Source organism: Sylvia atricapilla, chromosome 16 (genome assembly GCF_009819655.1).
Source record: "Sylvia atricapilla isolate bSylAtr1 chromosome 16, bSylAtr1.pri, whole genome shotgun sequence".
NCBI lineage: Eukaryota > Metazoa > Chordata > Aves > Passeriformes > Sylviidae > Sylvia > Sylvia atricapilla.
Genome location: NC_089155.1, coordinates 15,110,787 through 15,137,328, shown reverse-complemented (window position 1 = coordinate 15,137,328; position 26,542 = coordinate 15,110,787). Strand labels below are relative to the sequence as shown.

At 39.9% G+C, this 26,542-nt stretch overlaps 1 protein-coding gene across 5 annotated transcripts in view; it reads right to left on the bottom strand.

The window, feature by feature from the left end:
* The window catches only part of SULF2 (sulfatase 2), a 67,249-nt gene that overhangs the window by 6,526 nt on the left and 34,181 nt on the right, over positions 1-26,542 (bottom strand). For all 5 annotated transcript variants that reach the window (XR_010744884.1, XM_066331038.1, XM_066331035.1 and 2 more), the window contains 9 exons: positions 25,454-25,623; positions 21,078-21,228; positions 19,006-19,181; positions 17,727-17,855; positions 16,728-16,784; positions 15,898-16,027; positions 9,154-9,361; positions 3,529-3,766; positions 1,621-1,717 (listed from right to left, as the gene is read on the bottom strand). Coding sequence is in view for 4 of the 5 variants with exons in the window: in XM_066331038.1 (XP_066187135.1) it covers positions 1,621-1,717; positions 3,529-3,766; positions 9,154-9,361; positions 15,898-16,027; positions 16,728-16,784; positions 17,727-17,855; positions 19,006-19,181; positions 21,078-21,228; positions 25,454-25,623 (1,356 nt within the window). In the remaining variant the exon portion in view is untranslated. The remainder of the gene's footprint in view (positions 1-1,620; positions 1,718-3,528; positions 3,767-9,153; positions 9,362-15,897; positions 16,028-16,727; positions 16,785-17,726; positions 17,856-19,005; positions 19,182-21,077; positions 21,229-25,453; positions 25,624-26,542) is intronic.

The window sequence follows — 26,542 nt, the reverse complement described above, 5'->3', positions numbered from 1 at the left end:
CACCAAAAGCTTCCTCTTCACTACCTTCTGCAGCTCTCACCACTAACAAGCATTTTCAAATTACCTAGCTTTCCAGAAAGAAACTCCAGTAGGGGAAGCTGGTTCAGTTTACCTGCTCTGATTCTTGACTCTGAAAGTGGAATGTGGTGCTGCAGGAATGGGGGGACAACACAGTTGTAGGTAGACACACTCCTGCACCCACTGTGCAGGATGTTGCCTCTTGTGCTCTACAGCACATCTGCAAGGGGAGAAAGGCTGCCCAAAGGAAAACAAAGTCCTTAAATTTTAGTGGGTTCTGACACTGGGAAGGGGATGGGGCAGGACTGATCTGAAATCCCCTCCTCAGAGGTTCCGAAAAAGCAAAGCAGCAAGGTTCTGTCACTTTGCACAGCAGGCTGGGGCAGTGTCTGGACCCATGGGATAGCGACCAGCAGTTAATGGTGCCACCCACGGGGTTTAATTTTAACTGCCTTTTTTTTCACTAAGTGAAACTCCTACTTTGGCTCAGTGTGGCTTACACACAGCGTGGCCCATTTCCAGGCCTCTGCCTCGGCCCTCTACATAGCAGAAAAAGCAAAGTAATGTCATGAACAGCAGCCTCTACAGAACTACCATCGGTGACCACAGGTGTGGTAGAAGCTCATGACTGTTGAAGCAGAAACAGGACAGAGTGTTCAAGGAGAATGGAAAAATAATCCAGTCCTGTGACCCTAAAGGAAGAAAACAACTGGACAGAAGTGGGTTCTCATTTCCTTTGACACTCCATATTAGCTACATTTTCAGAAGAAAAAAAACAATTACAGGACCATGGTGATATTGAAATTGCCCTTTTTTAATCTTAGCAGAGTAGTATGTTTTTAAGTATCTGCCTTGTGTATCAATCTCTACAATAAAAGGGGGGCAAGAAGTTCTCACATAGAACTTTACTGTGACTTTATGTAATTTGGTAAGAAATTACAGGATGTCCATGCTTCTCTTTGGCATTTTTTCCATCCTTATGTGGTCCTTAGACCCTCTTTCATACACAATATGCATGAAGACTTTGAGCTTTTATTACTGAATATCAGTGACAAAAATGTCAGATAAACTATTACTGGTAAATTTCATGGGACAATTTACCTCCAGGTTCTCCAGATACACAATCCTATGAAAAAATTCAATTCCAAAGTGCAAGGTTAGGAAAAGCAGTAGCAAGTGACAGAAATTCATTCTAGAAGCATCAAAACTAATGAAGCTCACTTTTCCTTGGGCTTATATATTTGATACTAAAGGACTAAAGTGTTTTGAGAGGCTGCCCACTGGGGAACAGGGCTACAAAGATGTTAAAAAGATCCAGATTATTTTTTCTCAAGATAGGGACAACTTTAAGTCTTATTTGTCTCATAAGGCATATGACATTTCTCAGCTGTGCCTGCAGTTGCAGTTCTCCCCTCCACTCACCATCTTGTCTTCACAAACTCATGTAATAATTTAATTAATGCTGAAATGTCTATTCTGAAATCAGCCAGCAAGTTCAAAAGGTTCCAGGGAAGGACAAAGACACCCAGAGGCAGACAGACACACAGACAGTCAGCATGATCCTATCAGCCCACAAAATACAACACTAAAAACATCACTGACCTCATGGTCAATATGAAGTTTATGGTCCTTCCAAGCTTGCAGTGACCTGTACAGATCTGTGTCACACTGAACAGTGTCGTTCTCCAGGATGGAGCACCTTGGCATAGGAAAGCAAACACTGTTATTACAGTGGATACACACACACACACAAGAGCAATGCTAACAGCTGCTCCTAATAACACAGCTCCAGGACAAACAAGACCCTGGATGGGAAATGACATGCAGAATTCAAGAAACAATGTTCATTCAAGAAAATACAAGTGTGCTCTGAGCCAGGAAAGAAATCTTGGTTTTAGTTCCCATGGAAATTTTTAAGTAGAAAAATTAAATGAGAATATTTCTATCAAGCAGAACCTATTGACTGTTTCATTTCTCTATGTAAATGGTGCTACACAGAATTCTTGCTCATTCATTAGACTTTCTGCATAACTAATCATTACTAACTAGCAAGCATTGAAAGCAATACTCAGGAGCAATTTCCCGATGCATAATAAAAGTGATGCAGGGGTAGGAGCAAGGATAAAGTACTTCCTTATAAAATGTATTACTACACCATAAAGAAAAGAGAAGAAACTCAGAACAACAAACCAGAAGCAAAGATTTGCTATTTTCTACAAAAGTGATAAAACCTTTCAAGGGTATCTCCTTCACTCTGAAAGCAAAACACCCTTCGATAATATAAAATCTTTATGTTTCACTAACTCCTAGTGAAATCCAGTTTTTAAAATTATTTAATAAAGAAGAAAGCAAAAATCACCACTTGACAGATTTACCTGGAAAGTTTATTAGGGGTTGAATACCATGCAGTCATTTCTGAATGCTTGTTTAAATTACAGCTAAATATTTGCAATATTCCTTTATTTTCTTTAAACCACCTCATGTATGTTGTCCCATGGCCTTCTTTTCTGGTAGGGTCAGCTCATGAATAATCTACACCTTTCCTGACAGTGTCTTGTACAAATCTGAGATTTACCCACTATGGCAGCAGAAGTCAATTCAATTTGTTCCAGAATAAAAAACAAACAGTGATTTATGAGTCCTGAACATTCATGAGAGCTAGGGATGGAGGGCACAGTTCTCTGATGCCTACATTTCCCCATATTGCTGAGTTTCTAATTCACTTCTGTGAACAGAAATCAAATGGATAACACAGATATCAACAGCAGCTATCTGGCTCCTGCATGTTTACATGAGCTAGTCATTAAACAATTTATTGCATGTAATCAATAATGATTGGTGGATTTTCTGATCATTCACAAGTGGAAATGGTGACTAAATAAATTAAAGTACAGCTGAAGAGACACCATCAGTCCTTAGATTCACCACTGAGAAAATTATTTTTAGCTGTTAGAGTGGTCGGACAATTGCCTTCCCTCTCTCTCAGTATGTTCCATTTCCCAGTGCTCCTGGTCCATCCAACTTCATTCATAACACAGATTTTCCTCTCCTAGCACTGGTTACAGAAAACTGTACAAAGCAACCAGTGACACAAAACCAGTTCATGCTCAGGCCAGGCCTTTTGGTCTCCAGGCAGGCCAGGTTACCCACTGCACACTGATTTCCAGGGGTAAGGCCTCTCTTGGTTTCATGCAGGTTTCACAGCCCTGTTGCCCACAGTTTTGTTTGTCCTCACTGGAAACATACGCCCTGATGAGTGGTCACTGTCTCCACTCAATGCAGAGCACACAAAAGCACTGCTGCAGCTCTTCAGGAGCTTCATGTCCCTCTGCCCTGACAAAACTAAAACAAAACTGAAGGCTATTGTACACATGGGAAAAAGAATTTTAGTGAAGCTAGACTGGGTATCCAAAGGGGACACAACATGCTTAGCACACTTCAACCCACCCATTTATGTAAAGGAGTCATTTAAGGAACAAAAGCTTTTCAAAATCTACCATGTCCACTTACCTGTTGGTCACTTTGATCAGATATGGGGCTGTGTACTCTGCAATGCTGCCAGTGCCACTATATTCCCCCATGTCTCTATCTTCCTCCTCCTGGAAAACAGTCTTCTGCACCTTGTGCTGCTTGGTGATGTTCCTTGGTAAGATGGGCTGGTATCCATCCTCTAAAGCCAGGTTATAGGCATCCAGCTCAACAGATACAGAACGGATGGAACGATTCCGGACATAGCTTGGTTTGAATTCTGCATGGAAAAAATGAAAGGGGCAGAAACAGCCTGTTACAATTTGCTCCTCTTTGTGGTTCTTGGAAGGAAAAACCCCAGCCCATACTGTGCTGTTTGGAATTAGCTGGATGACAGTGTTTGTTGCAGTTGTCCTGTGAGCTGCTGCTCCTTGACTTTGGCATGGGGTGGGTGGATGGATACCTCAGGGCATGAGAGGGTAGGTACAAGGCAGGCACAAAAGAATGGCAAAGGGGAAAGAAAATGGTCCAGTCCAGCACCAGTGAGAACAAATAGCTCGTTCAAATGGATGCTTGCTCTTCCTCCATGATCACCAGATGGCAGTCACACCACAGGCACTAACTGTAAAAGTCATGTCAGGCCACCAGTCACCCTCAGGGACCAGTTCCCCAGCCTTTTCTGCTGCTCACCATACAATCCTGCCCTGCTAGGATTCCTGCAACACTTTCTTGAAGTTGTCCCAGTATTCCCAGTGCTTAGCCTGAGCCTTTTCCCAGTTACATGTTTATTCTTCAAGGCTAGATCCTTGAGTTTTCGGAAGGGATTAATACCTGAATTTTTACTTTAATCCACATGGAATTATTTTCTTTACAATTCTTTTCCTGACATGCAGCCCAGAGACTCAGTTTCTCTGTGAAGCACCACCCTCCAGTGCTATGTACTCCCTCAAACTTTGCTTCTGCATTTGCAGCTCAAAAGCAAAATGAAACATTTGTTATGAATTGCCACTGTGCAGTACGATATTCTCATTGACCTTTTCCCTATTACTATTTTCCAAAGTTCTCTGTTCCAGCCCAAATCCCCAGAACTCCTCTTCTGTTTGCTCTGGAACGGCACAAAGAGAACCTGGTTATGAAATCTCTATCTCTATTTAAACTCTCCCACTTGATCGAGTCTGACCATATTTCCTGCTCACCACCAGTGACTGCTGAGAGTCACTCACTAGGCACAATCATCTCATTCCTTGAGGAAAAAAGTACAACCTAGGTACCACAGACTCTCTTGTGCTCCCTGTCCTAGGGGAGCCTCAGGCTTTACTCTGTATATGAGGCTTGGAGTTACCACAGATATTACTAGAAACAACTGATTCCCTTGGATCCTTTGGTCTCTTCTCATTTAAAGAGACTGAAACACCCAGCACATCTCATGAGATGAGACTTCCCTCTGCAATCTGACAAAGGGAAAATTCAACCAATCTGCCAGATGAGAAGACCGATCCTTCTTGCAATCCCAAGCTCCACAGAAGGCCAGTTTCCACAACGAGATAGTCTCCCCAGCGAAATAAGAGGGGGGAAAGAAAATACGGAACCGGAGGTCAAACAACCAAAATTGACAAAGAACTACCTCAACTGTCATGCTCTGGTATTAATGCAGAAGGACATTTTTCAATAAGCCTTACATTCATTTCAGATAGACTGCACAGTCTCAAAAGCCATTCTGCAGACTGGGGGAAGAAGAACAAACATCTCCTCCCACCTGAAACTGGGCCAAGCATGGTATTTTTGTCAGTGCCACACACAGAAAGCAGAATACCAGCTGGATTGTCTGGCTTTGCACTTTTCCATGCATAGTTCAAAGTTTACTGATGATATTAAGCCAGGTGAGTCCCTGCTGAAGGGATAAAAATAGCCACAAAAGACCACCCATATTTCAGGCACCCATTCAGGAAATGTTTGAATAAATGAGAAGGAAAGTCCCATCTTTTCCAAGGTAGGAGGAAGCTCGAGAAAGCTTCACCCTACCAATAAGATTCAAAGTATAAACTCCCATATCTTAGATCATTCCCTCATTTTATCTTCTTCAGTTCAGCCAGCTAACAATTCATTTTCCTCCCAAGTCTAACATGCCAATCCAGCATGCTGGACCTCAGTAGATAGCCCCAGGGAATCATCACCTGCATGTCCCTAAACATCCAGGAGCCAGGTTACTCCTCTCTTTGCAGCCAAACAAACAAAGCCTCAGCACTAATTGGTGTGGAGTGAGTCAGCTCATAAAAGACTGCTTGTATTGCTTTATCCTAACATGCTACCCACAGTGCTGACTCAGTGCTGTGATTAGTACCAAACTCTGAAGTGGTTAAAATATTTAATAAGATCAATATTCATTTGTACTAATGCGCTCACATCTGCTAAGGGCACTGCAGGCATAAACACTAATGTTTAATTACTTACTAGTCAATTCTCCCCCGGGTTTTACTCTCCAATCTATTTACCCCTGTACACAGCCTACTAACAGTCAATCCAGGGCTGTTAAATATTTGGCCAAAAACATCTATGCTCCCTTCTTCAGGTTACTGAAGTGTGTCTTTGGTAAGCTCTCTGAACCTGATGCCTCTCTTCCTCAACTACTACAGAAACCAGCTGTCTTACAGTATTGCTAAGAAGTTGCAACCTCAGAACTGAGTTGCGAAGGGACTCAAAACCAAATGGAGTCCAGAGGAATTTAAGCCAAGAAAGCCAACTGCTTTCAGAGTCCCACTCAACCAGCTGGTGTTGCACCATTTGCCCAGCATTTTGTCAGTTTGTCTTCACTGGAACCTGAAAGGAACGAACAAAGTTTTCCACTAATATCTATGTATTTTGCATTTGGTAGACAAAAGAGCTTTCTTTTGTTTGTTTGTTTTGTTAACACAAAATAAAACTGGGCACTTTAAACACATTTTAAAAAAATACCTCTACTGTCTAGAAATATGGATAAAGTTTAGAGGTACTTTCTTGTATCCCATTCTCACAACTGCCATTAAAAATCATACTTCAAATGCATCATTTGTAAAGTAACGGTTTTGGGTTTTTTTTAGTAACAAAGAATGTTATTAAAAATGTCATTTTGATCCAGCATTCAGACCACCTCAAAAGTAAAATGAATGTCAGGAAAATTTGAATAAAAATGCAGTAGCCTCTTTGTACACACTTCTGTTTCTTTACTATTCAGTGTGGCCTATCATCCATTTCCTACATGCAGCTTAAGAATTTCTTTAATCACTTATGCTCATTCATCACAGGAGGAAGAGATCAAATCCACAGCAACAAAAGCATAATAGGCCACAATACAGCCAAAGATTTTGAGAGCCCATTATTTACTTTAAACTTTCTACCTACTGCAAAGCTCTTTCTTATAACAATAAGAGCATACTAAAGAAATAGAGAGGCCAAAAATGCAAATATTCCAGACACCTAAACTCAGACATACCAAATATTAATGTTTATGGGTTTCTGGCACTTGAGTGCTTTGCAGTCAAGTTATGTATTTTTACATTGTCCAAACAGCACTTACAAGACACAGCCCTGTTGCAAAACAGACCTTACTCAATTTAAGCAAACACAGTTGCCTGCTAAACGCACTGGTGCACCTGAAAATGCATTCTAGACCATGCCTACACTAGAAGCAATTATTTTATCAAAACGTCTGGTGCTCCAGCCCTTGTACCAGCAATTTAGTCTGTTTTTTTAGACCATCTGTTCTCACTACATATAACTGGTTTCAATCTTTCTGAAAGACCAATCCTTAAACCCTATTAGGGTTTACAGCGTGCCTGATCCACCCTAGATGCAGGGCATCCATTCTGCTTTGCTGCAAATGAGTGCAGATTGGAATCCAACAAAATTACTTCTTGCAAATCTATCTCTGTTGTGCACAACAGATAGGAGTGACCAGGGCATTTCCTTCAAATCTCTGCCATTGCTTGGAACTACTGCATTAATGTGGACGTGACCCTCAGTCCAGTTACAAACTTCTGGTTTCTGTTTGGCAGTGGTTCAAACTAATGAATATCATTTACTAGCATTTAAGCAGGGCTGCAATGTAATCTCATGCACTCATCAAATTCTGAGTGGCAGACCCCAAAGGTCCCCTAACAATTATGCAACCCAGAACAGACTACACTTTATCCCAAGTCTCACAGAACAGGTCATAAAAACCCAAATACACATCATGAGTATCCAGGTCACTCTCTTAATTAGCCACAGTCCAGTGAGACAGCTTTCCACGTAAGCTGTTTGGAAAAACCTTGATGTGTTACCTTGACTCGTAGTGCTTTGAGCTCACTTGCATTTGGTGTGTGCTTTATTAGATAAGTGCGTGTAGAAGAATAGCCAACACCAAATGAAAAGGTCTCTGTCAATAGGTTCAAGCTAACCTCTTCCCTGTAGAGCACACCCTGGACATGGGAAGAGGGAAAAACAAAGCGTATGTGGAGGCAAATACTTCACTTTAGACACAAGCAATGGCAATGTGATTGTCAGGATTCTATTTTATGTTGCTGAAGTTTATGCCTTAAGATTCAGTGAGGCTAATGAGTTGAAGGCTATAGTGTGAACTCTGTCTCTTCTCAGCAGAACACAGGGAAAAAGCACCATTCTGATCCCTCTGTGAGAGGGACCAAGTTTCACTTTTTTTACCTCAACTTCCTACGTAAGTAAACTAAAAGTAAGTATACACTTAACCACCTCCTTTGGATGTTGTGAAAATTAGTTAATGTTTAGTTAATGAGAAGTACTTAAGTAAGTGTTAAGTATTATCAGATAGCATTATGTTGCCCTCACTTAAATTGTTTTCCTATCCTCATTAAGTACCTTCCATCTACTTGCTGTTGACTCCCCATGACTTAACTTCTTCCTGTGACTTAATTTGCTTAGTAACTACTAATCAGCTTGCAAGATAAATATAATGGGAGAAAAATAAATTTAAACTCTGTGTCTCAAGTTTGTGCCATTATACAGAAAGACTAATCTGCCAAATAATTAAGGCTCTGTATTTGTGGAGTGAGATGAAAGAAACATTACAGGTAACTAATAATTCTGTGTTGCCACTTACCTCGAATCTATTATACACTATATACTTCAAATATAGATATTAGTCTGACTAAGGTTTAACAGAGTCATTTTTTAAAATGGGCTTTCTGAAAAAGCACTAATCTGTGCCAAGGAAACCAGAAACAGTCATCCCTTTTGGCTGTTATCTCTGATTAAAAGTCAGCGTTGTCTCTGCTGACTGAGCAGAAGAAAAGGATGTTAGAAGCAAGCAGCTTCTGTAATGAAGTATACACATCCTTATTAAAAATAAATTACTGAAGTAATAGCTCCAAGCATTGCAGGAGCTACTGAAAACTGGAGTATTTGTTGTAGAACACCGTTCGTGTTCCATGGTCTATGTAACTGTGCAATTTGCCTTTTCAGCATGGGCACGACATTTCCCAAAACTAAACATTCTTCCTACAGACAGATATTCTCAAATCTCATTGTCCGATAGGAGACATGCTGTTTCATAGTTGAGATACAGGAATGTATATGCTAACACAGCTCAGTGCCTGTGACAGTCAAGACAATGACGTGAGTTAACAAACAACAGCTTTCTAAGGCAGAGAGAGAAGATGCAGTGGATTTGCTTACTTTTCTTGGAGAAGAGTTTCTTTCTCTGTCTGAGGGGGCTCAGCTTGTATTCATTCTCTTCACAATTGCAGTCTTCACTATTCCTATTGTAATACTTGGGCAAAATATTGGAGGGGCCTTTGCTGTTGCTTGCAGCTGCCAAGTTTGCCATTCCCTTGCACTTGTGCAGCTTGAGTTTTCCACTGGCATCTTCCACACACTGCCATTTCTGGAAGAAAAATATGGTCATTAAAAATCTGTCCCAACTGTGGTCTGCTTAATGGCCAGCTCCAGCAATTTATCAGATATTCCTTATAGTAAAATGGGGCTCATCTATCACCTGTTATCCAGTCAGATTTTTGTAATCTTCCACTTTTAGACAAATCAGCAAGTCTTTGGAACACCATTGCATCAGTTTCTGATTTTGCCACTTGGAGGCAGAGCAATTGAAATTTCTTTAAAAAATCAATACTACAGCTAAAAACATGCAGGTGGCAAGTGACAACTTTCAGAAGCATAAGTGTGGCATACACCAAGGACATTCAAGCTGTATCCTAATCCTGAGAGTCTTATTATTAACTCTCAGCGCAGTGGGACCAAAACCTTCCAACTTTATGGAAACCCTCCAGATAGAATCATAAACTAGTTTGGGTTGGAAGGGACTTTAAAGACAATCTTCTTCCAAGCCCTGCCATGTGCAGGGACACCTTCCACCAGATCAGGTTGTTCAGAGCTCCAGCCAGCCTGTCCTTGAACACGTCCAGGGATGAACACAGGACATTTTCCAGGATTCCTCTACAAAAGCGCCTGTTTCTCTTCAATGATCTTTCAAAGAGTCAGGTCAGCTGGAAGTCCTTCACTGCACAAGTTTATCTCCATCTTGAGTGGTTCTCATAATAGCTTTTTTCCATTCAACACCCTTGAGCTTGACTTGTAATGATGAGCTGCACTGGATGTCTCTGAGGTGAGAAACGCCTTCCTATTGCACTCAAACAAGAGAAAATACTGTCCCTGATCTCCAATTCACTCTGATACTCAAAATCTGAAGTAAATTGCTCACAGTTCCTTTGTGCTGCTGTCAGAGCTGTACCAAGGGCAAGGGAGTTTAGCTGCCTTCAACTTGGCAAAGAAGATCTACCCACTTCCCAGGTACATCACAAAATTATTTCACCTACTCATTGATTTATTAACACTTTACTAGCTACAGAGGCTTAGAGACTGATTAAAAACCCCTTACAGTAGCAGTTGCTACTGCTATAAAAAAGCTTTCTCAGAAACACTCAGCTTCTTGTTGATCTTGAGAAGAGTTCCTCCATTACAAAATCCTGTAAAAGCCTGTGCCTCCAGGACTCACTGGAATATTGAAAATTCTCCAAATAAAAGAACAGAAATAAAAACAGCATCATCTTCCAGGGAAGACGATATTTTACAGCACCCTGAAGCTCTACAGGAGAGACTCAGCCACATCAGTTTGCACAGCAAGGTGTGCAAAGGCTGGGACAACAAAGCCTGTATTTTCCATAGACATTTACTCCGGGGTTTGCAGGACGGCAAAGTATGAAAACATGATCACTGTGCTTTTTTTTATGATCAGACTTCAATAGGAGTCAAAAATGGAGTGGCCAGTTACAGCGCCTATTTACCTATCACCGTGGCAGAACCTCTCATTTAAAATCATCCATTCTTTGGCGTGCCCATTTATTTCCTCAGACACCTGGATGCCAAGTGTCCTGAGCTGGATCTGTGTTCAGCCTCCTGTACAGCCCAAGCCTTGCTCTGATGCAGATAAACCCAGCTTGACTTACAGCACAATGAATGAGGGAATCAAGGACAGATACTGACAACAGGACCTTTGCGTGACTATCTTATCTGTAAAGCAGTACATATTTACCTAGATGCAGTAAAGAATTAACATCTGAAGAGCAAATTGCTCTCTTACTTTTATAAATGCCTAACACTGATTGATGTACATACAGACTGAGGTTTGAACTAAAAGTTACTTTACTAGAATAAGCAATGCTTTCTTTTACAACTAAAAGATGTAAAAATGTTTGTTGCTGATTCCCATTTCATCTGAACATTATTTTTGAAAATATACAAACAAACTGTATTTGTTGCTCAGTAGAGCTCTATGCTCTAAGTACATTTCAATATATGAAAAATTAAGTCTCAACAGAGGGCAAGTTCAATGCCATGATGAGAATTACTGCAAGTACTCTGATGTGTGACCAAAAAATATTTTTTCTCTATTTCTTTTATCTCGTCATGAGATTCATGCTCATTTTTCCCCTCCAGGTGAACTGGAAAAAATCCTTTCATTTTTGATGCAGCTGTATGCTACAGTGAAAACATCTCAAAGACTTTGCTGAAGGGCACATGGTATGCATTAACAGGCCCCACTGGTGAATGACTGCAGTGCACAGCTCCATAAATTACATTAGAAGCAAACAGTGAACACATGGCTGGTGGGGGAAGGGGAGTGGAGAGCAGGAGAAGGAAAGTCACAAGCCTTTATTTTTTTCCCCAGAACAGATATGGGCATGTGTGTGAATATGTCTGGGATTCAACAGCTTATCCTTGGTCTGCTTGTAGGTCCAAGGTTCTGCAAATTCTTTAGGTTGATATCATGGCTCTATCAGCTGCAGTCATTTCCATAGGATGCTTCCAAACAGGGGAAAAAGGCAGGAATTGCAGGAAAAATGTGAAAACCTCTGCTTAACCATTAAAAAGCTTTAAACACTGTTAATTCTGGCCTTTTAAATTGCTTTCTAGTGCACAGCATACCACCTACTCTGTGGAGAAACACCTGGGGGTCGTGGTGGACAGTAAGTCGTCCACGAGTCAGCAGCATGTCTTGGGGGCCAGGAGTGCCAGTGGTGTCCTGGAGTGTGCTGTCAGTTCCCTGAGCTGATCCTGCCCCTCTGCTGAGCCCCAGTGAGGCCACCTGGAGTGCTGCATCCAGTGCTGGGCTCCTCAGAGCAAGAGGACCATGAGGCTGCCGGGGCAGCTCCAGCAGAGGCTGTGGAGATGAAGGGCTGAGCACGTCCCTGCCAAGGGAAGGCTGAGGGGCAGCTGGGGCTGCTCAGGGGGGCTCAGCCCCGGCTGTGGGGCTGGGCAGGGGGGCTCAGGGGACAGAGCTGGCTCTGCTGCTGCTGCCAGCACGACAACAGGCAGTGGGCAGCTCCACTTCAGTATGAGGAAGAACTTCTTTACAGTGCAGACGACTGAACACTGGAACCAAGTGCCCAGACAGGGTGTGGAGAATAGCCCTGGAGAGGCTCCAGAAATATCTGGACACAGTTCTGCATGTGCTCTAGAATGGCCCTGCCTGAGCAGGGAGGTTGGAAGAGATCACCTACGCATTCCTTTCCAACCATTATGCAATTCTGCCATCATGCCTGGGGAAAACCCTGAAAGCAGCTAAAATATTTTTAAAGAGATAATTACTTAAATAATTAAATCTCTATATGAATAACTTCAGAGTGCCTCAGAGGTACTTTGGCTCACAGATAGACATGATAACCATTGAGCAGCAAAACATAATTATTCTTCTCTTGTGAAAAACTGCCATATAAAATGATACTTTTAATGCCATTTAAAGGCAATTTCTACTTGCATCACATTTACATGTAAATAAAGCTTTGAAAATAAAATGTATTTGAAAAGGAAATAATATGAAATTAGGCAACTATTTCTCTTCATGAGTTAGGAGCATTATTGTACAATGCCAGGTCCTGCTAAGAAAAAAATTCTATCTTTTAATTTTGGGAGTTTTTTCATGTACAGCATAGAGTCCCTACAGCAATCATCACTGCTGCAGGTACTGCACGTTTATCAAACGTGCACAAAAATGGCAACTTCTCTTGTTAGGATACTGTGGGAGTGCTGGAAACACTCTACAGAGCAGCGCTGGTATCATAATTGGCTTCCACAAAAGCACATTAATGCAGGCTACCAGAGAAAGTGGGTCAGCTTCCACTCACCCGCCAGCTTAGAATGAAAGGCCAAACTACACTGAAAAGAAAAAATTTGTGTGGAAGCCATTAGGTACTAGGATAAACAAATTTTTTTTCATTTATTTAGTTATTTTATGTGGGAAGAGCTCATCCCTTTTAAATTCTTGAATATAAATGCTGAGCTGCTCTTTCATCTGATTCTACAATCATCCTTTGTTGGCTGCAAAGCCAACACACACCAAAACCTAGTAACTGAAAAAGAAAACACGGAGGAACACAGATTCCCATTGCTCTGAGAAGAATTGACACACATTAGTGATGCCAAAAAAAAAATCCACATGGTGGACTGTGAAACAAGGTTTTAGACACCATGAATTACCTCATCTCCATGATCTTGGTACTCTCTTATCAAAATGATATAGGTTAAGGAGGGTGAGAGTGATTTGCAAAAATAATTTTGCTGCAATAGACCTGTATTCACAAGCTTGCATGCTCACAAAGTAGAATTTCAAATTCTCCATCTCATATTCAAAGCTTTATTTACCTCTCCTTTAAGCTCTGTCCTTGTCTCTTGTCCTTCACTCCCCTTCTGAGTCTTTGTTCTCCATTTGTGCTTCTTGTCTCCTGCTCACACTTCTGATTCCCTGGGACTGCTCAGATTTCTCTGTGCATGTAATAGCAGGTCCCCAAAACTTGTTTAAGTCAAAAGAAAGAGCCCCAATGACTTCAGCAAGCTTTCAAGTAATTCTGACCCAGACAGGTATTTATCTTTGCATCAGGATATGAAAATTCCCTTTTTTTACTGAACACTCCAAGTACTGTTAAATAGAGTGTCCTGCAGGATCAGACAACATCTGCTAAACAACCACTGCATATGCATGACATCAACTCCCCAAGATGGTGGTATGTTACCAGCTTGGGCTCATTCTCCTCACTGTGCAGAGCTGTGAGCCAGCAAACAGACAGCACCCATTTGTCATTTGAGAAGTTAAGTCTTCCTTCACTCTAAAGAGATTTTTGGGTGCACCCAAATTTAGACACAATTTATCCTCAAATAAGCACATTCATCTCCCAGTATTCCTATTGTTTAGACAGACTACCAGGACATATTCTCTAGAGTAGGGGTTAGATGGATTGAGACTCCCTTGAGAGCCCTTCACAGATTTTAATTGACTTAATTGTTTGGCAATTTTTCCTGATGTCCAAGGTAAATTTCTTTTTTGCTCAATTTCATCCTATCACTTCCTATTATGCCTGACCAAACTGCTCAAAACAGTTCTTCTCTCTGTCTCCTGACACTGAGGATGCAGCACAAGCATCTCTTACTAGCATCTGTGTGCTTCAGAATTTATTGGCAATTTTGACTGTGGAGTTGACATTTTCTACTTCTCTTGAAGTGAAAATAGTGATGGAAAAAAAGGCTGTATTTCCCCATACTGGGCAATGCTTTAGTAGGAACAATAACTTTTCCTCCAGTTCCTCAAATAACATTGCAAATTCATAAAACAATAGCTTGCTCCCATTCAGCTAAAATTTCAGCTCAAGACTTCTGACGACAATAAACTACTGCATATAGCATTCCTTTAGGTTTGGTATTTTTACAAAGAAGAGGACATTATAATTGCTCTGTATATTAAATCTGACATAGAAGCCACAGGAGGAAAAGAACATCTGGAAAACTCTTATACATATAGATTAGATCCAAATACCTAAAGAACAATGGACTCATTTCACAGGTGCACTGAACTACATGACCAGTAGAGCCAGAAGTATGGAGTCCGGCCTTGGATAGTACAAAAATGAACTAGTGCAGCCTAAGTGACACATTACTGACTATAGCTTGGTAAGTCATTCACATCCTGTCTGCCAGAATAGTTATTTCCACAGACCAAGTTATCCTGCCATCCCTCTGGGCTGCCAGGATAGGAGGTAATGCCAGTGTGATAACACACATCAGCATGTGGACCCATTTACCTTCGCCCCTTTGGCCACAGAATGAGCTACAGTCCTTTGAAAGGGCTTCTCTCACCCATACCTGCATGAGAGAGCAATGAAACAGAGTCAATTCTGCCAAGAGTGGTGAATTCTCTGGAGATAGCTGTGCTTTGCCTTTGCACTGCTCTGGTAAATGTACAAATTCCTCTCCTGTGCATGTCAAGACCATGTATTGATACTACCCTAATTTTTTTTCCGGTTAATTTCTCCTGTGTAACTTGTATCTGAAGTGAACATATTGTCATATCTGCCCATAACAGTTATGCAACAAGGGAAATGACACACAATCCATGAGCTTTATGCCCATATACACACACTCTACCCCCAGTCATAACCTACATGTGTTTTCCCAGTGTGTTTTTGTTAAGAGGAGGGATATATTGAGTTAAGAGAATTTTAGTTTCCCATCACTTTATGTAATTCCAAGTAATATCAACAAAATGAATTAAAGAGAAAATTCAAAGCAAAGCAAACTGTATGTATTTGAAAAAGGCAAATCTGTTATGTGCATTGTAGATTCTCATCACTAATGAATCCCAAACCACACCCTCTTTGGGAAATAAAACATTAAAACAGCCTAGGTGGTTTTCTTAATGGTAGTCAGGAATCAATACAGAACACTCGAATCAGCAATTTCCTGACTGACAGTCAATCTCATAAATGCTGAAATAAGCTTTGAGCAAAGGCCACAGAAGGAGCCATTTGATTTATGCACTGGCATTGATGATGAGGTGAAGGACAGTGACACAGTGAAGGTGTTGAGCTTAGCCCAATTACAACTGCTTACTTGCAGTAAGGGCTAACAATGCCCTACCTGGCCAAGCTGTTCACAAGCTGTTTGATATTCAGCTCGCTGACAGAGGTCTTTCACACGCTGGTATTTGGGTAGAAAGTTTTCTTCTTGGGCATCTACCTTCTCATTCTCCCTTTTATGCAGCAGTTTACTGGAAAAGAAAAGAAATATTCTTAGGTTAATATTAACTCCAACATACATATCCAGTTAGCTGGAAAGACACAGAGAAGTAGTTATTTTCCAAGTCCATAGCATCTCTGGTAGCCAAAACTTAATAGTCCATTTAGCCTGTCCAAAACTAGCATTTAGCCTGTCCAAAAACACACAAGTTATTTGTGTCCTGCTCTCAGAGTGCACACAGTAACATATAAAATTAAGACACTGTGTCACATGTCTGAGTGACAGACAGGGACAACTGTCAATACAGAGAGACCACATCACATTCTACCGAGCTGCACTTTGCAAACCCCTCATGCCCCCATTCATGTATTAAGGCAGGGGCAGAGGGAATGGCAGCAGATGAAGATGCAGAGAGGAAGGGTTTGCTCATAATCCCATGATACAAGCAGAAGAGTGGGGAACAGCAGCTGAAAGCAAAATGGGATGCCTTCCCCTCTCTCAATCCAAGAGAATTCCCCTTCCCCCACCACAAGAGCATATTTATGCAGGTTGTGGGCAGAGGCCATCCATTCCCTCCCAATCACACAATCACTGCCATTAGGCATACTGCAGCCTGTCCCTGCTGGCACAGCTAAATGGCTTTAGACTGCAGCAGAGTGTTGCTTTGGCTTCAGCTATTCAATATCTTTCCATTTAAAAGGACTGAGCTTTGTGATTAACACTTTCCTTACCCTCTTTCCACTAGGAATGAGTCTCTCCACACCTTCATCTTTTTCTTTAAGTGAAACCTAGGAGGAAATGAGGAGAGGAAGACAATTTCTGCAAAACCAGCAACCAAATTATGGCTCAGTTTTCTCTCCCACCCCTAAGACCAACAAGAAACATGCTATGTAACTGCACAAGAGGACATCCAGCTCTATGAAACAGGGACGTATGTCTCTCCACTGAATACCACATATTTTTTCCACAGGAACAAAATCCACAACAGGTTTAACAAAGAATGATTTCTTCAACATAAGCATGTTTAAGGCACAAGGGATAAACTGAATTTTCCTTGTTCACAAAGGATCACAAATTAAATCAGGATTTCCTGACTCAAATTTGGGCTCTTACCCTGCACCTACCCAAAAAGTATCCTACTCTAAAGCAGCTGCTCAATTCCCCCTTTCCCTCCACCCAGCTACTTGTAAAGCAAATACTTCTTCCCTTTTTCTTCTGATTTTCTCTTGCAAGCATTCTCTAGCAAGTCCAATTCTCTTCCTCAGCAGTTTTCCAATGAAAGTACTGATGGAAAGTCTTAAATAAAAACTGCAGGTTTTAGTGCTAGCCTGCCTTTATATTACAGTTTGATACACAACCAACACCTTCAATTATTTTACTATTTATTCAATATAAAATGCTTTGCTACAAATGATGCCACAAAGACATATAAGTCTATAACTTATATACCTAAAGACCTTCCTGTGTAGTCCTCTCACTTCTACATTTAGTATATACATACAGATGCCATGTATGCTATATGTTCAGAATATGAACATGCCAAAATGAAAATAAATAACCAAAGTGAATTGTTTATGCCAAACAGTCTTCAGACTCTCCAGTGAACAATGTACTCCGATAGACGGTGATTGTATTCTCCTTTCCTTTAAATTTTCTACATGCTGCTGAATACTTGTTCAGTCTCTTGTACAAACACGTGCATGTTTTCCTGCAACATTTCCATTTCTTACCTATTTACTGGTCTCTCAGAATCCAGCAGCTTTAGAATGGATTTACCATCCATATCAGACGGAATATCCAATCCAGCAATATCTAGAATTGTGGGTGCGAGATCAATATTTAACACAATGTGAGGATTCCTGAAAAAAAAGTAGGACAAAAGAGTTCGAAGTCTATACAGTAACACTAGGCAACTCCAGCTTTTATGGATAACTGGGTGTAAAGATCCTTGAACTACAGTAGACACAATGTGGCTGGTCTCTAGCATGTTGCAGAGGCACCGGCTCAGTCACTTGGGCTATGTTTGCATTGACTCTCCAGGAAGGCAAAAAACTGCAGTCAAAGGAAAAGGAGGCAGGTTTTTAGAAGGCTATTCCAGCTCGTTTGAAATTCTGGGCTGCTGCAGACAACACTCTTTCAGTGCTGACGTAATATGTTTAACCCCAAGTAAGGAATCCCTCCCTGCTCTTTAGAGAATATTGGTTTTTTTCACATGCAGGACTGCTGAAAATAAATCAGAAACACAGTGCAAAATCTACAGAATTTAACATTTTTCTGCCTTCAGATAATGTGAATCAGTGAATTTAAACAGCATATGGAATGAGATGCTTTTAATAACTATTTGCTGTCACATTACACACGAGATCCATCCCTCTGGGGTAAAGAAAAAAATCATTGTGGAAGATTGTGTGTGTTCATTATGCTAGAACATGCACACTGATATAAATATTGGGCAGCAATTTATGGCACTCTGTCCAAAATCATTACCTAAGTGCAAATATTTCCCATCTGAAGTAATTGCTTACAAAGTGTATTTACTTAATTTTTTAGCAGATCAAAGCTACCGTTTTAATTAACAGTTATACTCTGCATGCTTGTGTGCATCCAGCAAACAGCTCTAACCATGTAGTCTCAAAGAATGAGCACAAAAGAATATTTTGTGGATGAGACTGTATGAACTGGTCTTTATAAACTGAAACAAATTACTCCAATCTTCAGCAATAATTATCTACATTATACAGTATAATTTTAAATTTAAAGTGACAGTTACGTGTATAATTTGCACTCCTCAAAAGAATGCATCTCCTAGATTGGACAAATTCAAAGTGATCTTTCAACTATATCCACAAAATTTATAAACTATCAAAAAACTATATCCACAAATATTTTTCTGCCAAAGATAAGCAGGATGGGCAGAACTTGTGCCTTCATTTGGCTGCAGGTCAATACAATTGGAGATGTGAACATGACATTTTCAGGACACAACACACGCAAAAGCAAAGAACTTACAAGGACCCAGCCTCCACATTTGGTCCTCGGACATAGAAAGGAACTCTGATATCAAACTCATATGGCATGGACTTCCCTTTCACCAGCCCAAACTGCCCAATATGATAGCCATGGTCTGCTGTGTATATTAGATATGTATTTTCCAGTTCGCCCATTTCAGCCAACATATTGTAAATCTGAAAAAAAGGCAAAACAAAATACGAAATTTATTCCACTGAGTAGCTCTACATGTGGAATGCTGGATATCACTTTCTACCTATGTGTAACATACAAATAACAGCTAAGGATGGCACTGAGTTATCACAATAATACATAATCACAACTTAATTTTACTAACTGAATATTGTTGCTATTACAATATAAATTTCTGTTTTAACGAAAAACACATTAGCATGCTATTTCAAAAATGTCTGGGTTCAGTATTTTGCATGAGAGCTGTCAAGACAATACTAAATACATACAGTAACTGAGATAAAAGCTTCAAGGTGTCATTTTGGAATTTTCTCTCCGCTTTTATCTTTTCCTTGCAGCAAGTGGTCTTAATAAAATGACAGCCCTTTGAATCTCACACATATTCAGGCAGCACTCAACAACCTTGCCTTCAGACAAATGACTCCCGATTATGCAGAATATTTGCAAAATATCTTCCAGATAAAAATCCCTCAGTCATACTCTCACTATGGAGAATTATGAGGAGATTAAAATGTGAATGCTTCTACAGATTTACATAAGAAACTACATTAAATGTACCAACTTGAGCATCAAAGATCAATTTTTATGTGACATTTTCCCTTGAGAAAGGTGAGAAGGTGGTGGGATACCACCAAAGTGGTGACTCACACAAGTGCAAAACATCAGCACAGGAGAAAAACTATGGTTGTGTTGGTTTGGGAATTTATTCAGGTTGTTTTGTTTGCTGGCTTGGCTTTTCTCAGTTTTTGTTTTGGAGTTTGTTTTTTTTTGTGGGGGGGGGGTTTGTTTCTTTTTTGGGGGGATTGTTCTTTTTTTGCTTTGCTTTTATTGAGTGTGAGAGGTTTTTTGTTGTTATTTCTTTTTAAATTTGAAAGCTTATTAACACATATAATTCAACAGAAAAAGATCAGGCTAACTTAGTAATTAGAATTAAAAACCAACCAAACTGATTTTGCCTGCAGTGAATCACCCAGAGTGAAACCCTTTTACTAAACAGAAAATCCAAATTGTGTAATAAAATCACTGATTTCCCCTAATGCTGGTATCTGATCCATCTAAACACTTTATTAACATGAATCAGAGATCACATTTGCCTGAATCAGTAATTATAAGACATCAGTAACAAGCTTGTGTGATGCCATCTAAGTAATCTCATTTTCGCCTTAGAGGACTCCTCTAATTTTATGTTCTACCTTTTTTGAATAAGAATGCCAAGAGATAAGCAGAAAAACTGCAACAACTTTAAATCTGCAAAACCATTCTTTTTCAGTATAGCTTTTAGTGAATCCAGACGTTTTGAGAAGACACATAGTTTGCAATAAGAAATCTTATATGATGTAGACAATTTTAAAAGTACCAATGTATTTATTTACTTCCTGTTTTTAACCTCTTGGGATGGGTTTACCCTGGGGGCATTCCAGTTAGGACTCCTGTATCATCCCTTTATGCTGCTGTTGTTTTTGTCTCTCAGAAGCTCAGCTTTACAGGACCAAAATACACACACATTTAGATAGTTATTTCCAGCAGGCTGAAGGATGACTTTTTCTTTATCAGAGGATGCATTTTTAGGATTTATGATACGTAGTTTTTCTGGCAATCCCTTTCTCTTCCCGTTTATCAGTAGTGGTTCTGTGGCAACAAGTCAGCTTGTTCACACCACCCAACTCAGGGTACCTGTCTTCAGGAGATGAGGAACCTTACACATTGAATAAAGAGACAAAATGACCAGAGGTGCAAGGATTAAACACTATTAAAAAACTGATCCAGTCCTCCTCCTCCTCCTTTCTCCTTATATGAAGGACAATGTGGAGCTTAACTCAAGAAACAAGCACCTGTTTAGCCAAAAACCAAAACCAAACAGAAGTGCCTATTAATCTCACCATCTCCATAGAGTCATCCACAGACATGAGTGTTTGAAGGCGCTTTCTCTGTAGCATGTTAGTGAACTCCATGTGTATGGGTTTCATGGGACCAGTATACCTCATTATCCAGTGCTTGTCTGGGTTTGGAGCATAATTATAACTGGGAGTGCTAAGGAAGAGAGAGAAAAAACACATTGTTTTAGCCAAGTAGAAAAAAGTCATAGTAATGAAAATTAATTTCTATTTGATCAACACTGTAGGAATTACTATCTGAGGTGCATGAGAAAATATTAGGATAACTTTTGAAATGTCTTCTACTTTCATGTTATGAAACACTGGAAAATGAAAGCCACTGGGAAGGAATAAAATCTATGAAAAGATTAAACAGACCTTATGTTTCCAGTGATTTTGGACTAACAAGTATACATGTCAAGGCCAAAAGACAGCCTCAGAACTCTCAACTCCACGAGTATGATCAGGATGAAGCATGTATTACAGAGCTCCTACTCCTGCAATTGCTTTGTTTTCACTCTGCGCACATTAGCACCAAATACTATGTCTTGTGCAAACTGTTTAAAAATAACTATAGAACTTGCTGTAAAGGTTCTACCATGTTTTTTAACAGTTTTTTGGAATTCAGCACAACTGGTTACTTGAATATTTTCACACCTATGCACCAGAGGAGCACAGGTACTCTGCCTACTAGTATCCAACTGCATGTGAGCAGCAGAAGTGGTCACACGCCAGGATTTTAAAGACCTGTGAAGGAAAGTGGGATGAGGAAATAGGGCTGTACTTCAAAGACTCATTCTAGCCACCAACTCCTTGGCCTGAAGTCCCTGCAAAATCCCAAGAACCTGTCTCAATGCCCCCCTGTAGTCTCACTGTTCCTTCAAATTCTCATAGTCCTGGGACATCAATAAAGTGATGAGGAAAAATATTGTCCATAGTTTCACACGGTTGGAAGTCCCAGCGATCACTTTTTCTATGCATAATTATATTACTTTAGTTTAGCTGAACCTAAATAAAAGATTTGTTTTACCACCATAATGTCACCTCTCTGCATCACCAACTCACTAAAAGCTATTATTAAAGCTTACATTTGCAAGAAATACTATTCTTACATACTACATTCCTTATTACTTCAGGTTGAAGACCATGTTTTACAATTTCTTCACATCATGGCTCAATCACATCATGTGCAGAGTCTAAACCATTAAAAATTACTTTTCCTGTGTAATTTGGTTAGGCTTCCTTTTTTCATTCAAAGCAGTATACTCGGTCTACACAAATGTGCAAGCCAAGAGAGTGACACAATAACACAAGAAAAGCATCAAATACTCATTTATTTACCTCTTAGCAGCACAGAATTTCCTGATAAATTCCTGTTTGGGAAATTCCTACGTTTGGTTTTGTACAGGCAATGGGAGCAACAAGGTAAGTTACTAAGCTAAAAAACAATGTAAGTTGAAACTTCTCATCGAAATACTGCATATTTAATGTATCTTTGAACATGACAGTCTTATGAGATTTAATATAAATATTAAACTAATAATCCGACAGCAAAATGTTTTATGCTGAAAGTGTCTATCAGATGCTATCTGGAAAATGTGCATAGGTGGCAAGGGGAGGCTTCTTCATAGAGGGAGGAAAGGGTTGGTGCCTTTTCTCTCTGTATTGTTAATAGTCTCTTGATTTTCAGAATGTTATTGTGGTTGAAATAATGACACTGCTTCTTTGAAAATGCTGACATTTATGGAAACTGTTGCTATGTGATGCCCAGGATGAATCAAAAGTGCTTTGCAAACTCCTTTTCTGCTTACTTCATGATTTCCTGACTGATTTGAAATCCAACCAAAGCCCACAATTTTCTCTGATTACTACAAATGCAACCCTTTAATCCTTAACAGATTTGTCTCTCTGGGAGAAATTTGTTCTCTTATGGGAAAATTTGTCTCTTATGGGAAAAAATACAAAATTTAACATTCCTAGAAGCTAACTGAGACAACTTAGAATTAACCTGAAGAGGAAGCCCCAGACAGATTACATTTGACCATTTGCTCTGTGAATAATTTTCAAAAAAGACAAGACTGCAGATACACATGGAAAGGAGCTCTACAGAATGAGATGGAAAGAGCCTGCAGTATAGGGCAGAATGGTCATACCAGCCAGAACACGGTACAGAATCAAGAGAACAGTAGCAGAAACTAGCCAAAGTACACACACAGCAGAGCTCAGAAGCAAAGCAGCACCCTGACTAAAGTCCATACCACTTGCCTTTAGCTAGCAACACCACACGATGCAGTCTGGACATCAGTAAATGCCACGCACTACCACCACACTCTCCCTTGGCTTTTCTGTTGCACAGAATCCACTCACAGACTTCACCAGTGCTGCCACAGGCAAAGGTGAGGGTGGCACCCCGTGGTAGTAAGCCATGCTTACCACGCCTTCTGCTTTGGAGAGCTCGGCAAAGGCTTTGCTCAGGGCACTGCTCACTGCTTTAGGGCAGTCTGGAACTGGTGCGCCTGCATTCTGATCCTGCCTTACAGTATCCACGTGACAAGGAAACAGCAAGGACGGCCTGCAACCCCTTACCATTGACAGATTTATCTGTCACTGAGATTCCTTGGAATTTGGGAACAAGGGGAAAAATGGAAAGTAGAGAACTAGTTTGCACCATTCCCTCACTAGGTACACGTTCTGCATTTTCACATTTACTCCTAAACCCAGGCCAATGAAAACTGTGGTAGATTACTATTATTATTATCATTATTATTGTTATTGTCATTATGCAGTGCTGGAAAAATTGTTGAGAAAACAACTGTCGATTTCTTTGTGTGAGATGTATATGAAGTCCTATTTTCTGTTCATATCCGAAAGAAAAACACAGCTCCTTAATTTACCAGGATAATTTCTTTTTTTTACAATCAAAATTTCTTTTCATAAAGTGATACTTCCTGTGTAATTGTTATCACTGTAGAAAAGTCATTTAAACGAAAAAAATGTGTAATTATTTTATAATTAGAAAGATAAATCTAATTAGTGTGAATGATAAAATTTAAAGTACTGGCAAAAAAAATAGATGTATATCATCTGTATTTTCCATTGCTTCAATTCTTCTACTCTTTCATTCAGCTAGGAAGCAAATTGCTAGAGAATATTGCATGGCAATTGTCTCTGAGATCGAAATGCCTTCCAAAGGAACCTAATAAAACTAAGGTCAAGACTGCATATAAGCCATGAGAAGCTGTTCATTGGGCATTTCTGTTATTTTCATTTCAAAGAAAATGAAAGAGCATTAGTTGGCAAACAAACAAGAAACATTTCACTGCTGTAGATCTGTGCCACAGATTCTCTTGGACACAGCAGAAAATATATAATATATTATATATAAGAGAAATAGATATATATATGTGTATATATAGCAGAAATATATAATTCTAAGTTACACAGCAACCAGACAATAGAACAAAATAAGCTTTTTCTCTCAGACTCTATTTTAAATAAAACAAAAAACTCAAATGGCTTTCACTGGACTTTGGACTAGGCCTGAGAAGCTTTGGCCACCAACTGACAATTATTTCCACAGTTCCCAGCTCTTCCACAAACCCAAATTAAAACAGAATTCCCCTTAAAAGGGAGGGGGAGGGGGCAACACACAGGAAGAAAGTTACAGATGTTGAACATCAAGGAAGGCATGAAGCCAGTAATTAGAACTGTAGGAATGTTTTCAAGTGCATCGAGAGGAGATCTGGGAGAAGGATTCATTTTACCTCCATGGGAGGAGCTACCTGTCATGCAGCTTTGCACATTCAAAATGTCTCTGTGCCATAAACAGGAAACATTTCAACATGGAACTTAGGAACATGTTCCTTCAGGAACAGGTGATACTGCCTTTGGGACCTGTTCTGGACATTGCATCATGTCCAGACACAGCAGCTCATCCAGAAAGAGCCTGTGTCACTTGGTGCTCCAGGCCTGTACCTCTGTTCTGTCCATACATGAAACAGGAGTCAGATGCATTGTGTGCTACAGTTTATAAGGGAGGACAGGGAGATAGAGTTTCTTCCCTTGAAGAGATTATAATCCAAGAACCAGACTTTGTTCACCCTGCTCAGAATAAAAAGTGCTTTACTTCCCAAATAGTCTCTAACAATGTCCAATGAATTCAACATGAATATTTTTTATCTATCTCAGTGAGCTACAATTCTGAGTTCTAGATGCAGCAGCCATTCTCAAGACTCTTGTACTAGTCTGAAGAGAGACAAAAAAAATCTGGAAACTCTTCTTATATATTCGTGATAAAGTTATGCAAAGAGTACAATAAAGAAAACATTGTTCCCCCTGAGGTACCGAGAACCTGAAAATCAAAGGTTTTGTTTTTTCCTTACATGTGTTCTGAGGCATTAGGAAAGAGTTGTGAGTACTGAGGGGCTGAATCTTCAGGACCATGAGGAGCAGCATGGCTTATAACCATCAGTACTGGCCTGTGAGGATACATCTTCTTTGAGATTCTAAAGAAGGTAATACTGTCATTGGTAATCAGATCAGTCAGATAATCCTGCAAGTAGAAGCAAAAGTATAATGAGACACTTGAAAAGGAATTTCAAACTGGGGGGTAGTAGGAAGGAGAAATATCATAAGAAATAGGAAAAAAGAAGCTATTTCAATTAGAATGGTACAAGGAGGAAGTAAGCTGTAGATTTTAAAAATTAAAAAAACTAGAACCAAATAATTATTTCTTCAATGTCTAAAAATAAAAAGACCAACAGCTTCTAGCTTTTTCTCAGAACTGAATGGCACTAAAGGAGATCAGCATCCTTTCTTCCTAAAGTGGGTAACTACATTACGAAAAACATAATACTAAATACAATGACCAGGTATGAATATAAAAAAATTATCAGTGTCAGTATCTTCAGGGTGTACAGTCCAACCTTACATCATAAAAATACTTTGAAAGTCTGAATGGCTTGATGTTCTTTTTTTTTTCTTTTTTAACCTCCCTCTGAACCAGAAATGACTAACACAAGAAGATGGTGGGCTAACTTAACCAAAGACTTCATTCAATATCACAGTGACAACAGGATAGAGAGATAGCTCTATCACATATATTGTTGAGAATTTAGAAAACTTCTTGTAGGAGAGTTGGACTATCTCTATATTTTCTAAGAAATATTATCATTCTTACAAAAAGCAGTTAGCTTTCTGTCCATAGTTAAAACACTTGCTCCTCTTCACCTCTGTCAACACCCTTGGTCTGAGAAGTCAGCCTGTAATTCAAAGGAAGCCTTTTCCATGGACCATATTCACTTCCCCCAAGTTATTTCTTGTCTATCCCAGAACAAGGCTGGCAAAGTCTCCACTGATCATTTTACACACTGGGCCCAACACAAGGCTGTTATGGAACTGCCATGATGATGACTCTTACAGGGATGGCATTTTCACTCTAAACAGGCATTAAATGAAGGACTTCCACTCAT